The 15,555-nt window shown below is 40.7% G+C and overlaps 2 protein-coding genes across 2 annotated transcripts in view; one reads left to right on the top strand and one right to left on the bottom strand.

Moving 5' to 3' along the window:
• Positions 1-721, top strand: part of B3GNT5 (UDP-GlcNAc:betaGal beta-1,3-N-acetylglucosaminyltransferase 5) — a 62,419-nt gene extending 61,698 nt beyond the window's left edge. Inside the window, exon 4 of the transcript XR_009519301.1 lies at positions 458-721. The gene's annotated coding sequence lies outside the window, so the exon portion shown is untranslated. The remainder of the gene's footprint in view (positions 1-457) is intronic.
• The window catches only part of MCF2L2 (MCF.2 cell line derived transforming sequence-like 2), a 221,633-nt gene that overhangs the window by 124,785 nt on the left and 81,293 nt on the right, over positions 1-15,555 (bottom strand). Inside the window, exons 8-10 of the mRNA XM_060011057.1 lie at positions 5,591-5,715; positions 4,879-4,993; positions 4,321-4,440 (exon numbers count right to left, since the gene is read on the bottom strand). Of these exons, the coding sequence (XP_059867040.1) occupies positions 4,321-4,440; positions 4,879-4,993; positions 5,591-5,715 (360 nt within the window). The remainder of the gene's footprint in view (positions 1-4,320; positions 4,441-4,878; positions 4,994-5,590; positions 5,716-15,555) is intronic.

Below are 15,555 nucleotides of genomic sequence, written 5' to 3'. Positions count from 1 at the left end.
TGTTCAGAAAGGCTAAGAAACTTGACTAGGGTCACACAGTTGGTAGCTGTTAGAGCCGAGATTTGAATCCAGTTCCTTCTAACTCCAAAGCCTGTGTCTTGCCACCTTCCAGCCTACATGGCTTCCCCACATGTGCTAGAATAATGGCTGCACATGATTATTAATGAAGTCATTATTATTCATGACTATCAAATCCTTCAGTTGCCTGCCAAGAACTTTACTGTAAAACCTCCAAATTGCATTTTATTTTTCAGTCTATATAGCTTCTGCTCAAGATAATCAGGCAACAAAACCTCCAAAGTAAAAAGAAATAATGAGAAAGAAACGGCTGAAATCAGGTACTCTGATCATAAGCCTGCCTGGCATCTTTCAGATGCTGAAAATTTCAGAAGGCTGGTCAAGTTGCAACATGTAATTCAGAAACCTTTATTGTAATAACAGCTTATTTTCCCCCCAGGACTCTATTGCTATAACAGATGAAGCTGGACATGTTTATTCTGGAAGAAAATGGTGAAGAAGGGGCGATACTGCTATATCAGGGAACCCAGGACAGACCCACAAATAACGGCATAGGAATGGAATGCATGTGGAAGAGGGTCAGGTGAAACAAGAAAGGCAGAAAGTTAATGGTTGTTGAAACTGAGCTGTAGACACATGGGAGTTCCTTGTACTCGTCAATCTACTTTTTTGCGTGCTTGAAAATTTCCATTAAAGAAAAAAGTCATGGGCTTCCCTGGTGGCGCAGTGGTTGGGAGTCCGCCTGCTGAGGCAGGGGACACAGGTTCGTGCCCCAGTCCGGGAAGATCCCACTTGCGGTGGAGCGGCTGGGCCCGTGAGCCATGGCCGCTGAGCCTGCGCGTCCGGAGCCTGTGCTCCGCAATGGGAGAGGCCACAGCAGTGAGAGGCCTGCGTACCGCAAAAAAAAAAAAAAAAAAAAGTCATGCCCCTCCAGCTAGATTACATCCCTAGGAGGTTAATGATCTGGGTTCCATGCCTTCTTGGACACAGTAGTGTAACTGCTGGCCCCTGGCCTTGGAGGGAGATGTCAAGGCTGAGAAACGATTGGGTCTCCCTGTTTTGTCCTGGTCTGCTCCTTGTTGGCCCATCAGCAAAGGTCCCAGCATACCTCACAGCCAAAACCCTATAGCAAATTCTGCTTTTAAAGAAGTAGGAGGGGTACTGGAACCATTGTTTCTTAGAATTAGAGATGAGCACTCAAAAGACGATTAATCCTAGGGGTAAGACGGGAATAAAGACACAGACCTACTAGAGCATGGACTTGAGGATATGGGGAGGGGGAAGGGTAAGCTGGGACAAAGTGAGAGAGAGGCATGGACATATATACACTACCAAACGTAAAATAGATAGCTAGTGGGAAGCAGCCGCATAGCACAGGGAGATCAGCTCGGTGGTTTGTGACCACCTAGAGGGGTAGGATAGGGAGGGTGGGAGGGAGGGAGACGCAAGAGGGAAGAGATATGGGAACATATGTATATGTATAACTGATTCACTTTGTTATAAAGCAGAAACTAATACACCATTGTAAAGCAATTATACTCCAATAAAGATGTTAGAAAAAAAAAAAAAGAACCACTGGTCTAAAAGGAGAGACAACACTTAGTATCTCTTTTTTTTTTAACATCTTTATTGTAGTATAAAAAAAAAAAAAGACGATTAAACCCTCAAACCAGAAGAGGGTAAAAGAACAGGCTCCACTCTGGTTAGTGAGTTGGTTCAGGGGCTACCATGAGGATGATGCCACTGCACAGAGTAAGGGGGTTGGCAACAATCCAGAAATCAGTGTGTGGCTCTGCTGAAAGGGAAGCTGACCCCTGGGTGCTGAGCAAAGGACAAACCTCAAGCAGGTTTTGGTGGCTTCTACCCAAACATTACCTTTTTCCTTTAACACTTTACAGGACAAATGGAAAGATTAGCCAAGCCCATATCACTTGAAGAAACAATGCCGCTTACAAATCTGAGTGAAGGCATGTTTAAAAAGTCCCAGTTATGACAAGATAGCTTTATTTGGTTCACCCAAAGGCAGAGGGATAGGTCTACTGCATCCTTTAGCAAATAAGTAAAAAACAGGGTAAGCAAGGCACAGGATGGGTAAAAGCAATCTTTCTGGGCTCCGGGTTGTAGGTTAGACCAGCTGTTCAGGAATGTTGCCCGTGAAAGATGCCCCATGACCATAGGTTTTGCCCCTACCTCTGGTCAGTGATTTTTGAAGTATGTACCAAAGATCACAAGTCCAAGGAGGCGGGCAGAAGAGAGGATGTGAATGCAGTCATGCAGATCCACCCCCAGTATTTAAAACCCGACCTAGAGCACCATCCAATGGCTTCCAGTTCCACTGAGAATAAAATCCAGTCCTCATCACCATTGCTCCCACCTGTGTTCTCCTGTCTCATTATGTTCCAGCCACATTCCTTGGGCCCCCAGCCTCGTTCCCACCTCAAGACCTTTGTACTTGCAGCTCCTCTGCCTTGACTGCTATCCGCTAAATCTTTGCATGGCTATACAGATCTCAGATCAAAGGTCTGAGAGGCCTTTCCTGACTACTAAAGTAGCAACCCCCCCAGTCACTTTCTATCATGTCCTGTTACTTTCTTCATCCCACTTGTCACTATCTGATATGATTATTTATTTGATTACTTTTCACTTGTCTGTCTCTCCCCAGTAGAATGTAACCCCCATGAAAGCAAGGTCTTGACTGTCTGGTTTGCCACTATAGCCACAGAATCTAAGACAAGGAATACCTGGTGATGAATGAGTACCTTCCTCGTAGGTCAGTAGCTACCTTGGTGATATACCTTCCTGGTAGGTCAGTAGCTACCTTGGTGAGATATATGTATATGACACCATATTTTTTAAACCAAAAATAAAGGTACTGGGCTTGATGAGGCATTTTCCCTAAAATATGAATGTATGTAAATGAAAATACACAGCGTCTACATTTAATAAGGAGTTCACTTGAAAAAAAACTAAAATTGCATAGAACTGGGACTATCTTGGAGCCTCTGAGACATATAATTATCAGATACATGAAGTTCAATGTTTTTCATTGTTTAATAAACATTTCTCATGCCTTGAGCACTAAAGCATTTAGTTGTCAACGATCATCAATAAGAGGAGTGCTCACCAGGTAAGAATGGGATTGCTGAGTGAGAGTCTGGGTGCACAGGTGGGTCTATTTGTTCACGCATGTGCAAAAGCACGTCCAGCTCAGAATTCACAACTGACAGCTCTTAAAGCCAGAGTGGCCTTGGTTTACGTTTGTTACTATTCTCTGGGGAAGTATGTCTCTAACAATAATGTGAGTGTCAAAAGCCTAACTTTAATGTGTGTGTCAAATGCCTGGGGATCTTATTAAAATGCAGATTCTGATTCTGAGGTGGGGCCTGAGATTTACCCATATTTCTAATAAGTTCTCACTCAGGTGACAGCTTCTGGCCAGAGGATCACACGTTGAGAAGCAAATTTCTAGTACTACAAAATTACCATCTACCATAATCTAGAGGAAAGACACCTCTAGCTTAGATCAGAACGGAAGTGGTAACCATAGAAGACTTAGTTCCCAAGAGACAAAAATATAGAGAACCCAATTAAAGAAAAGCAGAAAGGAACTTCTCTGGAAAGATGACTGGGCTTTCTTAAATTCATAATAAGCCAAATTTGTAAGGACGTAAGATAGACTCACTCCTAAGTGCTGATTTGTGTTCAGATCTGGGAAACTGTTTAACTCTGGTATGAGAATCTGAAACATATATTCCTTTCAAGTTCCTTTACAAGTTTGATATTTCCAACTCTTTGAGCATGAGAAAGCTTTGCCAACTCTCTGTAGCAACAGAACTAACGTGGACCAATTTCCCCCTTTTCCCCATCTTGCCTATTATAAAACTAGTTATTTTTCTCTGGTTTGCCCTTTAAAAGTTTCCCCTCCTTACCACCAACTCCTGCCCCAACCTCTGGCCCAGTGGGTAACATACCCAGTGTGATCTTCCTTCCTGTTTTTCCCCCACTAGTCTGTCACCTCATGAATGGGCAGGGCCACCTGGAACTCTCACCCCACCGAAGCCTCCAGCCTCAACTGGGCACTCTGGCAGCCTTAACAGAACTCTCACTGCCCTCATCATTCCTCATAGTTGTTAATGTGCATATCTCCCTGGAGACCTGGGGTGAGCCTCAGGTCACTGAAAAGGCAGGATTTGGGCATTCCTGTGTCTTTTGGCAACCTTCTAGCAATAATGAGTGGCCATGATCTGTCACCATCCACAGTGACCCTCTTCCTGGTCCACAAAAATGGCAAAAAAAACAAACCTGGCCTTTTCCTTCCAGCTTTTTGTATTCCTTAAGAAGTTGCTCCACACGCATCACACTGTCTCCGATGTCTGTAAACTCTGCTTGCTCTGCCAACACGTTGTCCAGGGCAAGCTTAACCTACAAGACACATTAGAAAAGCCCAGACATAAGCCAATGGACACCCATGTGGAGGTATAGGTTTGTTATACTCTAGACAACTTGAAAATCCAAAAAGGATTCAGGACATATGTGTATCTATATAGATTTTTTTTTTTCTACAGCTCATCAGCTTTCAGATTAAGCTGAGGGTGCTGAGACACATGTGGATGGAATATTAAAGCTTCACTGAATCAAAAAGGAAGGTAAACCATCCCTGAAATACCATGTATGCCAACAGGAAAATGGGATTCTAGTACATTGCTAACCCACTGAAAAGGTGAGAAGAAGAATCAAAGATATAAGGAGGGGACTGGATTAGGGAGGGGAGGGAAGCCCGATGCCCAGAGTTCAAGGGCGAAGAGAGAACCAGAAGTCACTGAAACATAATGGAAGTTTTATTAAACAAGAAAATAATACCTCACAAAAATTGTGTTCAAAGTGCCGCAGTTGTAGGCATTGATTAAGCTTCAGGTGATGCGCAGACCAGAACTGACTAAAGGCTCTTTCTGTTTCATTCAACTGAACTAATAACCTGTCAAGAAAGAACAAGAAAGGACATGCAGTCAGCATTCATTTCCACAGGCTCATGGAGATAACACCCGTGTTTTTAGTCAGTGTTACTAATTGGGATAATCTCCTTATTATGAAGTCTGTGTCACCTATGACTTTCTCCTAGTTCAGCTAGTTTCCACATTTCCCATTTTTTCATCAGGACACCCTCAGGACTAGGCAGAAACTTCACTTCAGATGCAGCTGCTACGCTTTAAAATGTACCCCAGGTAACCTTACCTTTCTCTCTATTTCTTTCCACCTAAGAAGACAGGTGTGCAAAGCACAGCACCCAACCAAACTGTTATTTGGCAATGAAGCTCAGTAAATACTACCATCTTCCTTGATATCCTGGGATGAAAGCAGACCATAGGAAGAGGGAATGGCATTCTCATAAAAAGATCTCTGTAGATGGATGCCAGAAGGATACCATGGTTTTTCCTTCGTTGTCTCAAATATTCTTCTTTCGTGACCCCATCAAGACCCATAAGCAGCTGTTCCAATCTGTTCTTGGTTGTTTCAGATCATCTGGTTCTATGTATTCTCTCCTGAAAAAGCAGATTCCACCCCTCTCACTCACCTTTCCATGGTAGCTACATTCTCAGCTTCATTGAGACTGAGTTTGCTGGTGGGACTTTTGGTTGCTTGTCCTTGAATACATGACAGCAATGTGGTCCCTTGCTTTCCAAGTAATTTTAGCTCATCCTAGAGAAAGGAAAATACAGTCTCTCTTAGGAGGAATTAAAAGCAAATTCTAGGTAGATTTGAGGTGAGGAAAATGGTAGCTCGGTATATTTTTATTATATAGCAAATTAAATGCTAAAGAAGTCAAGCTATAGCTTTTTAAATTGATTAGCTTATTCCTAAATAGGTAATACATGCACAATACAAAATTCAAAATATACAAAAGGGTACATATTGAAAACATCAAGTCTGTGTCCACAGCCCATTCACTTTCCCATTCCAAAAGCAACAACTGTTAAGTTTTTGTGTGTATCTCAAGTTGTTGTAAATTAAAAACAATTAGTTAATAAAATCTGGTTTTAATCCAAGATAGTGACCAGAAACAAGAAAATGACAGATATCAAAAGTTAAGTGCTGGAAAACGCCATGCAATAATAATGTAATCACTGCTAGTTGACCATAAAAAAAAACTTCATCTGGTCTCATCAATAAACACCTGCCAGTCCTGCCCCCAGAGTGTGGCCTTGTTCAGTTATCAAAGTTCAGCAGAGATGGGTAGCAATTTCAGTTTGACAGGGAAAGATTCATATTTCCAAGGCAAGTCTATTCTCCTCTTTTTACATAGGGATTTAGGGCACTGCAACTGGGGAAAATGTCAGCCTCTCTCTTTCCAAATCCAGTGGCTCTAGTCCTCTACTCACATAATACAGGTGGTCTCTCAATGCCCTGAGCATTAAGCATAAGGGTAGCCAAAAGGGGTGGAGCCTCGCCTAGAATTTTGCTGCTGAGAGTTTTGGGTTTTGTTCCTGGGTCACTCAGGATGCTCGTTTGGTATGCCCTGAAGGTAAGAATAGTTACAAAACAATCTCCCCGATGCACATGAACACTAAATCTCTTGCTCCAGGCCCAGCCATCTCCAGCCTCACTGATGCAGAACTCATTCCCTGTGGGAGGAGTTTTATACTCTCCGCTCCAGTCACACAGAAATCCAGGCCCTCTCAACCTTATGCCTTTGTTCCTCGTCTCCCATCCCACTCCAGTATTCACCCCTTTGAAGGCTTCCATTACCTATACCCAGCCTCAAAATTGTCCCAAGATCTGGCTGATGATAGATTTGACTCCTCTGATCAAAATTCTTGGACAGCCCCTGTGGCTCTGTCCTCTCCAGGTAATGCCCCAAGTCGGCCACTTGACTGGTATTCCTGCCTGGTAACTGGACATATCCCTTTTTTTCCACTCTCAGGTATCAGCCCTCATTTCTTATCTCATCAGTGCTCATTAAATATTTGTAGGTTGGATGAATTAAAAATGGTCTAAAGGAAATTACATTGCAGATGGATAAAGATAAATAAGATATGGTGGGGGAGAAAAAAGCACTCATTAGTAAGTGCTCTTAGCTTTTCCCTCCTCCTTCTCCCCATGAAAAAGGGTCTTGGCTTTTCTACTCAGTTTCTTAACTGCTTCTAAGCTTCCGGCATTCCAGCAGTATTGTGGCATTAGCCATTATCTTATTTATCTATATTTATACACACACTCACACACATACAGGATGTGCGATACAGAATCGGGAGGAAAGATGGAGGGACCAAACAAGAAGAAGCATATTGCTAGGGCAAGAAGGAGACATTGGAAGGGGAAACTTGTAAGAGGGATACAGCCAAAAAGCTGCAGAATGTGAGGAAAGTATATGAGAGTGAAAAGATGAATCTTAGTAAGTGATGTCATACACTGTGTATTTCCTTTACATGGTTAAAAATACAAGGAAAGGGACTTCCCTGGTGGTCCAGTGGTTAAGACTCCATGCTCCCAATGCAGGGGGCACAGGTTCGATCCCTGGCTGGGGAACTAAGATACTGCATGCTGCACAGCATGGCCAAAAATAAATTTTAAAAAATACATGGAAAAATTGTAACCTGGTTACACTTTGGGACCAGACCACATGGTCAGCTTCAGTAGGGTTACCAAAATCTGCCATAAACACGGAGGGAAAGAATAACTATGGTACTTGGACAGCATAAAGGTAAGTTGCCTAACCCCAAAATGGAGTTTGTGAAATGCTGAAACAGTCCTGAGGCCAACTGTGGTCCAGGTGTTAACTCTTTAGTGGGTTAAAGGGTTGCCAGAATCATGAGAAGGTCTTGTGGGTCCTATGAAATGGGCCAGGGAGGTAGAATGAAGCTCTCAAGGGATATAAATCTTTAATTCTTTTAACAACTGGTAGGGCTGTCCGAGTATGTACTCAACATTATGGTTCCATCATTATGGAAACAAGCAGTTGGTCAGAAGAAGACCTACTTAGCAAGGCACTGGGGACTACTTCAGTGTCAAAAGAATTTAAATTTTCTGGGAGGAATTCTTTTCTGTGACAAGGGTAAGCATGAATGTAGACACATATTCATTCATTTAAAATGTATTTACTATAAAGAACTATTTTTACATGCCAGGCCCTGTGCTCGGTTGTGTCATGGGCTGGGTGTGGAGGTAAGGTGGGAAGTAAAACAATCAGTGAGAGCCTAGGGAATACATGAATGCTTTATACTCCTTATTCCACTTTTAATACTTACCCGCTATCTGCCATTAAAAGTTAGCTCTACTATCTTGTGTTGTCTATAATGTTGACTAATGGATTCCAGAATCTGGCCTTTAAAATGTAAATTTCACAATTTAGAGAAAAAAGTCCTTGAAAGAGATGTGACATCCCCTTTCCTCAGTAATCAGAGATTCCTCAGAGATCTCCCTGTGATATAAAACTAGATCAAAACACTGATTATTAGGGTATTAACATCAAAATACCCTATGGTATTTTGTATCTATTGAAATACCTATTGGTATTCATAAGAATTCCAATTCTGTCTTCCTGTGCAAAAACGAGACCTCTCTGCCTACTTCTTTCTAACTTATGTAGTTACTGCAAGTAGAGTTTGAACAAAGGGTTTTTAAAAACTCTTAAAACTATAAAATTATTGCTAGGGCCTATGAAAATACCTTGTAATTTTTTTTAAAAGCAAAATTTTTTTTAAAAAATAATTTTTTTAAAAAAAGTTTTTTTTTTTTGGGGGGGGGAGTTTGTGCTGAGTCTGTCATGTTGGGCCTGTTATACTCATTTATATGACCGTTGGGTCCCTATTGGCATTTGCACTTACTGCCCATGCTTGAAACTCCCCAGTGTCCCTGTCTTGGTCACGAACCCTAATTCTGTTGACCGAGAAAGTTCTTTGTGGTAGCTTTCTAGCAGGCCTCTCCCCCAGTGTCCCCACCCTCCAGCCCCTATGTCCTAGTGCTTTTTCTACAATGCAGAACTCCTTGTTGTGCAGACCTGATTGCTCCTCGTTGCTCCAGGATCCGTTCGATCCAGTTCCCAGGAGAACGTGTCTGCAGGGCCCTCTGTGGTCTGCAGTCCTGCCCCCAACCAGGCACCCAGCACCCCAGGTGCTGCAGAGAACTTGCTGGGGTCCCCCGTGCCTTGGCAGAGACAGCTCTCTGCCAGATGCCCTTCCTTCGTCTCCCCGTGTCCTGACCCCTCCTTCCTCTGAAACCTTCAACCTTCCCTCCGGCAGAGTTACTTGCTCAGCTCTGTGCTTCCACAGCGCTTGCCCTGTGGAATTTGAATTCCCTCCACAGCCGTCTTGCTAGGTTGGGAGCAGCTGATTCCCCTTCATCTTTTTCTTCCTTCCCTCAGCCCCACAGCAGGGACACTCTTGGGCACCGTGCAAATTTAATCTTCAATTTCTAGTTGTTATGACATTGTTGCTGTCAGGATACCACCTACATTCACAGTAGGATGGGTAAATGTGTGGGGGACGACTGTAAATACAGATTCTTTGTAAATCCAGGTTCTTAATTCTTCCCCCTTTTAATATTTTTTCCCCTTAAATCATGTGTCCTTTTTGCTGCTCCAGCTCTATAATTGGACTGTCACCTGGGGAGCCTGAGGCAGCAGAATATCAAAGAGGGTAGACACTAAATTTTTAATGTAAATGTCAACCAGGATACCTACTACCTGTGCAAAGGGAGGCCCAGATTCAGGCACAAAGCCTATTACCAGATACTTGGTTTCCCTGCTTGCGTCTCTTCTGTCTGCCGATGTGCACTTGACTCCTATTAACTTTAACAGGAATTATGTGTGTTCCCTGAGGGGTGAGCATAGCTTTTTTTTTTTTTACATCTTTATTGGAGTATAATTGCTTTACAATGGTGTGTTAGTTTCTGCTTTATAACAAAGTGAATCAGTTATACATATACATATGTTCTCATATCTCTTCCCTCTTGCGTCTCCCTCCCTCCCACCCTCCCTATCCCACCCCTCCAGGCAGTCACAAAGCACCGAGCTGACCTCCCGGTGCTATGCGGCTGCTTCCCACTAGCTATCTACCTTATGTTTGGTAGTGTATACATGTCTATGCCTCTCTCTCAGTTTGTCACAGCTTACCCTTCCCTCTCCCCATATCCTCAAGTCCATTCTCTAGTAGGTCTGTGTCTTTATTCCTGTCTTACCCCTAGGTTCTTCATGACATTTTTTTCCCCTTAAATTCCATATATATGTGTTGTCATACGGTATTTGTCTTTCTCTTTCTGACTTACTTCACTCTGTAGGACAGACTCTAGGTCTATCCACCTCATTACAAATAGCTCAATTTCGTTTCTTTTTATGGCTGAGTAATATTCCATTGTATATATGTGCCACATCTTCTTTATCCATTCATCCGATGATGGACACTTAGGTTGTTTCCATCTCTGGGCTATTGTAAATAGAGCTGCAATGAACATTGTGGTACATGACTCTTTTGGAATTATGGTTTTCTCAGGGTATATGCCCAGTAGTGGGATTGCTGGGTCATATGGTAGTTCTATTTGTAGTTTTTTAAGGAACCTCCATACTGTTCTCCATAGTGGCTGTACCAATTCACATTCCCACCAGCAGTGCAAGAGTGTTCCCTTTTCTCCACACCCTCTCCAGCATTTATTGTTTCTAGATTTTTTGATGATGGCCATTCTGACTGGTGTGAGATGATATCTCATTGTAGTTTTGATTTGCATTTATCTAATGATTAATGATGTTGAGCATTCTTTCATGTATTTGTTGGCAGTCTGTATATCTTCTTTGGAGAAATGTCTATTTAGGTCTTCTGCCCATTTTTGGATTGGGTTGTTTGTTTTTTTGTTATTGAGCTGCATGAGCTGCTTATAAATTTTGGAGATTAATCCTTTGTCAGTTGCTTCATTTGCAAATATTTTCTCCCATTCTGAGGGTTGTCTTTTGGTCTTCTTTATGGTTTCCTTTGCTGTGCAAAAGCTTTGAAGTTTCATTAGGTCCCATTTGTTTATTTTTGTTTTTATTTCCATTTCTCTAGGAAGTGGGTCAAAAAGGATCTTGCTGTGATTTATGTCATAGAGTGTTCTGCCTATGTTTTCCTCTAAGAGTTTCATAGTTTCTGGCCTTACATTTAGGTCTTTAATCCATTTTGAGTTTATTTTTGTGTATGGTGTTAGGGAGTGTTCTAATCTCATACTTTTACATGTACCTGTCCAGTTTTCCCAGCACCACTTATTGAAGAGGCTGTCCTTTCTCCACTGTACATTCCTGCCTCCTTTATCAAAGATAAGGTGACCATATGTGCGTGGGTTTATCTCTGGGCTTTCTATCCTGTTCCATTGATCTATCTTTCTGTTTTTGTGCCAGTACCATACTGTCTTGATTACTGTAGCTTTGTAGTATAGTCTGAAGTCAGGGAGCCTGATTCCTCCAGCTCCGTTTTTCATTCTCAAGATTGCTTTGGCTATTTGGGGTCTTTTGTGTCTCCATACAAATTGTAAACTTTTTTGTTCTAATTCTGTGAAGAATGCCTCTGGTAATTTGATAGGGATTACAATGAATCTGTAGATTGCTTTGGGTAGTATAGTCATTTTCACAATGTTGATTCTTCCAATCCAAGAACATGGTATATTTCTCCATCTGTTTATGTCATCTTTGATTTCTTTCATCAGCGTTTTATAGTTTTCTGAGTACAGGTCTTTTGCCTCCTTAGGTTAGTATATTCCTAGGTATTTATTCTTTTTGTTGCAATGGTAAATGGGAGTGTTCCCTTAATTTCTCTTTCTGATTTTTCATTGTTACACTATAGGAATGCCAGAGATTTCTGTGCATTAATTTTGTATCTTGCAACCTTACCAAATTTATTGATTAGTTCTAGTAGTTTTCTGGTGACATCTTTAGGATTTTCTATGTATAGTCTCATGTCACCTGCAAACGGTGACAGTTTTACTTCTTTTTTTCCAACTTGTATTCCTTTTATTTCTTTTTCTTCTGATTGCTGTGGCTAGGACTTCCAAAACTATGTTGAATAAGAGTGGCAAGAGTGGACATCCTTGTCTTGTTCCTGATCTTAGTGGAAATGCTTTCAGTTTTTCACCACTGAGAATGATGTTTGCTGTGGGTTTGTCATATATGGCCTTTCTTATGTTGAGGTAGGTTCCCTCTATGCCCATTTTCTGGAGAGTTTTTATCATAAATGGGTGTTGAATTTTGTCAGAAGCTTTTTCTGCATCTATTGAAATGATCATATGGTTTTTATTCCTTAATTTGTTAACATGGTGTATCACATTGATTGATTTGCATATACTGAAGAATCCTTGCATTCCTGGGATAAATCCCACTTGGTCATGGTGTATGATCCTTTTAATGTGTTGTTGGATTCTGTTTGCTAGTATTTTGGTGAGGATTTTTGCATCTATGTTCAACAGTGATATTGGTCTGTAATTTTCTTTTTTTGTGATATCTTTGTCTGGTTTTGGTATCAGGGTGATGCTGGCCCGTATAACAGATTTGGGAGTGTTCCTCCCTCTGCAATTTTTTGCAAGAGTTTGAGAAGGATAGGTGTTAGCTCTTCTCTTGAATGTTTGATAGAATTTGCCTGTGAAGCCACCTGGTCCTGGACTTTTGTTTGGTTGAAGATTTTTAATTACAGTTTCAATTTCATTACTTATGATGGGTTTGTTTATAGTTTCTAATTCTTCCTGGTTCAGTCTTGGAAAATTGTACCTTTCCAAGAATTTGTCCATTTCTTCAAGGTTGTCCATTTTATTGGCATATTGTTGTTTGTAGTAGTCTTTTATAATACTTTGTATTCCTGTTTTGTCAGTTATGATTTCTCCTTTTTCGTTTCTAATTTTATTGAGTTGTGTCTTCTCCCTTTTTTTCTCGATGAGTCTGGCTAAAGGTTTATCAATTTTGTTTATGTTCTCAAAGAACCAACTTTTAGTTTTATTGATTTTTGCTATTGTTTTCTTTGCTTCTATTTCATTTATTTCTGCTCTGATTTTTACGATTTCTTTCCTTCTAAGGACTTTGGGTTTTCTTTGCTCTTCTTTCTCTAGTTGTTTTAAGTGTAGGATTAGGTTGTTTATTTGAGATTTTTCTTGTTTCTTGAGGTGAGATTTTATTGCTGTAAAATTCCCTCTTAGAACTGCTTTTGCTGAGTCCCATAGGTTTTGGGTCATCGTGTTTTCATTGTCATTTGTTTCTATGTATTTTTTAATTTCCTCTTTGATTTCTTCAGTGGTCTCTTGGTTATTCAGTAGTGCACTGTTTTGCCTCCATGTATTTGTGTTTTTTACAGTTTTTTTCCTGTAACTGATGTCTAATCTCATATCGTTGTGGTCAGAAAAGATGCTTGATACGATTTCAATTTTCTTAAATTTTCTGAGGCTTGATTTGTTACCCAAGATGTGAGAATGTTCCATGTGCACTTGAGAAGAAAGTGTGTTCTGCCACTTTTGGGTGGAATGTCCTATAAATATCAATTAAGTCTATCTGATCTATTGTGTCATTTAAAGCTTGTGTTTCCTTATTTATTTTCTGTTTGGATGATCTGTCCATTGGTGTAAGTGGGGTGTTAAAGTCTCCTACTATTATTGTGTTACTGTCAATTTCCCCTTTTTTGATGGTAAACATTTGCCTTATGTATTGAGGTGCTCTTATGTTGGGTGTATAAATATTTATAATTGTTATATCTTCTTCTTGGATTGATCCCTTGATCATTATGTCGTGTCCTTCCTTATCTCTTTTAACAGTCTTTTTTTTTAAAGTCTATTTTATCTGATATGAGTATTGCTACTCCAGCTTTCTTTTGATTTCCATTTGCATGGAGTATCTTTTTCCATCCCTTCACTTTCCGTCTGTATGTGTCCCTTGGTCTGAAGTGGGTCTCTACAAGAGACAGCATATATATGGGTCTTGCTTCTGTATCCATTCAGCCAGTGTGTGTCTTTTGGTTGGAGCATTTAATCCATTTACATTCAAGGTTATTATTGATATGTATGTTCCTATTACCGTTTTCTTAATTGTTTTGGGTTTGCTTTTGTGGGTTTTTTTCTTCTCTTGTGTTTCCTGCCTAAAGAAGTTCCTTTAGCATTTGTTGTAAAGTTGGTTTGGTGGTGCTGAATTCTCTTAGCTTTTGCTTGTCTGTAAAGCTTTTGATTTCTCCATCAAATCTGAATGGGATCCTTGCTGGGTAGAGTAATCTTGGTTATGGATTTTTCTATTTCATCACTTTAAGTATATCCTGACACTTCCTTCTGGCCTGCAGAGTTTCTGCTGAAAAATCAGCTGATAACCTTATGGGGATTCCTTTGTATGTTATTTTTTGCTTTTCCCTTGCTACTTTTAGTATTTTTTCTTTGAATTTAATTTTTGTTAGTTTGATTAATAGGTCTTGGTGTGTTTCTCCTAGGGTTTATCCTGTATGGCACTGGTTGAGTGCAGAGGCAACTATGTGCTTATGTGAACCTAAAATAAGGGCTCTCAAAGATCCCCTAGAGAAAGGAAGTCAAGAAGTCAAACCAAGTCTCTTAATGCTGTGCTGTTCAGACAAAAACTCTCTGGGCTGGGAGGAAGCCTTAAATCATACACTGTAACTTGTATAGATATTTAAATAGATTTAAAAGTTCACTGTTCTGAGGATGAATCTTACACTATTTTTTCACTTGGAAAAGATGCTTTCCAAATGAAAAAAAAATTATTCAACTAGTTATAGAAACTTTGGTTTTAAAAGATAGGAAAATACTCAAATAAAAATAAAATTATGTAAAATAATCACAAAAACTAAGTTATTCATAAAAGTTTAAATAGTATTCCTTTTTTGTAATATAAACTCTTTCTCTCTCTAAAGCTTTTTTGGATGGGAAAAAGGAAAAATCTAAACCTAGTTTAATGATTTTGGAATTTTTGCTTCTAATTTATAAGATATGAAACAAAGAAGTCAAACTTGACTTACACACATAGTGTTTTAATTCCAAGAACAGCTGGCCACCATGAACCAGAAAATGACCTTACTCCATCTTGGAGACTGGTTCTTTCCTTCCCTTTCCCTTTGTGGAACTCTTGGTCTATGTAGAGATGACAGAACATCCACTCATCTGCCTTCCCTGGGAACCCTCACTGCACATACAGCAGGATCTGACTGGCTGGTTTCATCCTTCAGATATGTGTCCTCATCTAAAATCCAATTTGTTTTCACCTTTTCCCCAGAGGCCTCCATGATTGGCCACATTGTCATCTTGATGTTTCTGCTCTGCAACCTCTCCCAACCCTTCTTGGAATGAGGCACAGAACACCCTTGCTCATGAGCCCAGGCTGGAGCTCTGATGCTCAACATCACACCTATATACTAACTGACTGCTCTGTAGGCTCCTGTGGTCTGTGACCTGTGGGCGTGGATCACCAGCCCTTTTCTAGCAGTCTTCACAGAGGCACCCTCGACCCAGCCTTCCACACCCCATGCCGTCTCTTCCAAGAAACATGGGAGGTGAACTTGGCCCATTTGTTTGGCAAAGAAAATGGTCATGCTTCTCAGAGGCATTTCC

Source organism: Delphinus delphis, chromosome 4 (assembly GCF_949987515.2).
Source record: "Delphinus delphis chromosome 4, mDelDel1.2, whole genome shotgun sequence".
Lineage (NCBI taxonomy): Eukaryota > Metazoa > Chordata > Mammalia > Artiodactyla > Delphinidae > Delphinus > Delphinus delphis.
The sequence above is the reverse complement of the archived record's forward strand: the minus strand, read 5'-3'. Positions and strand labels throughout refer to the sequence as shown.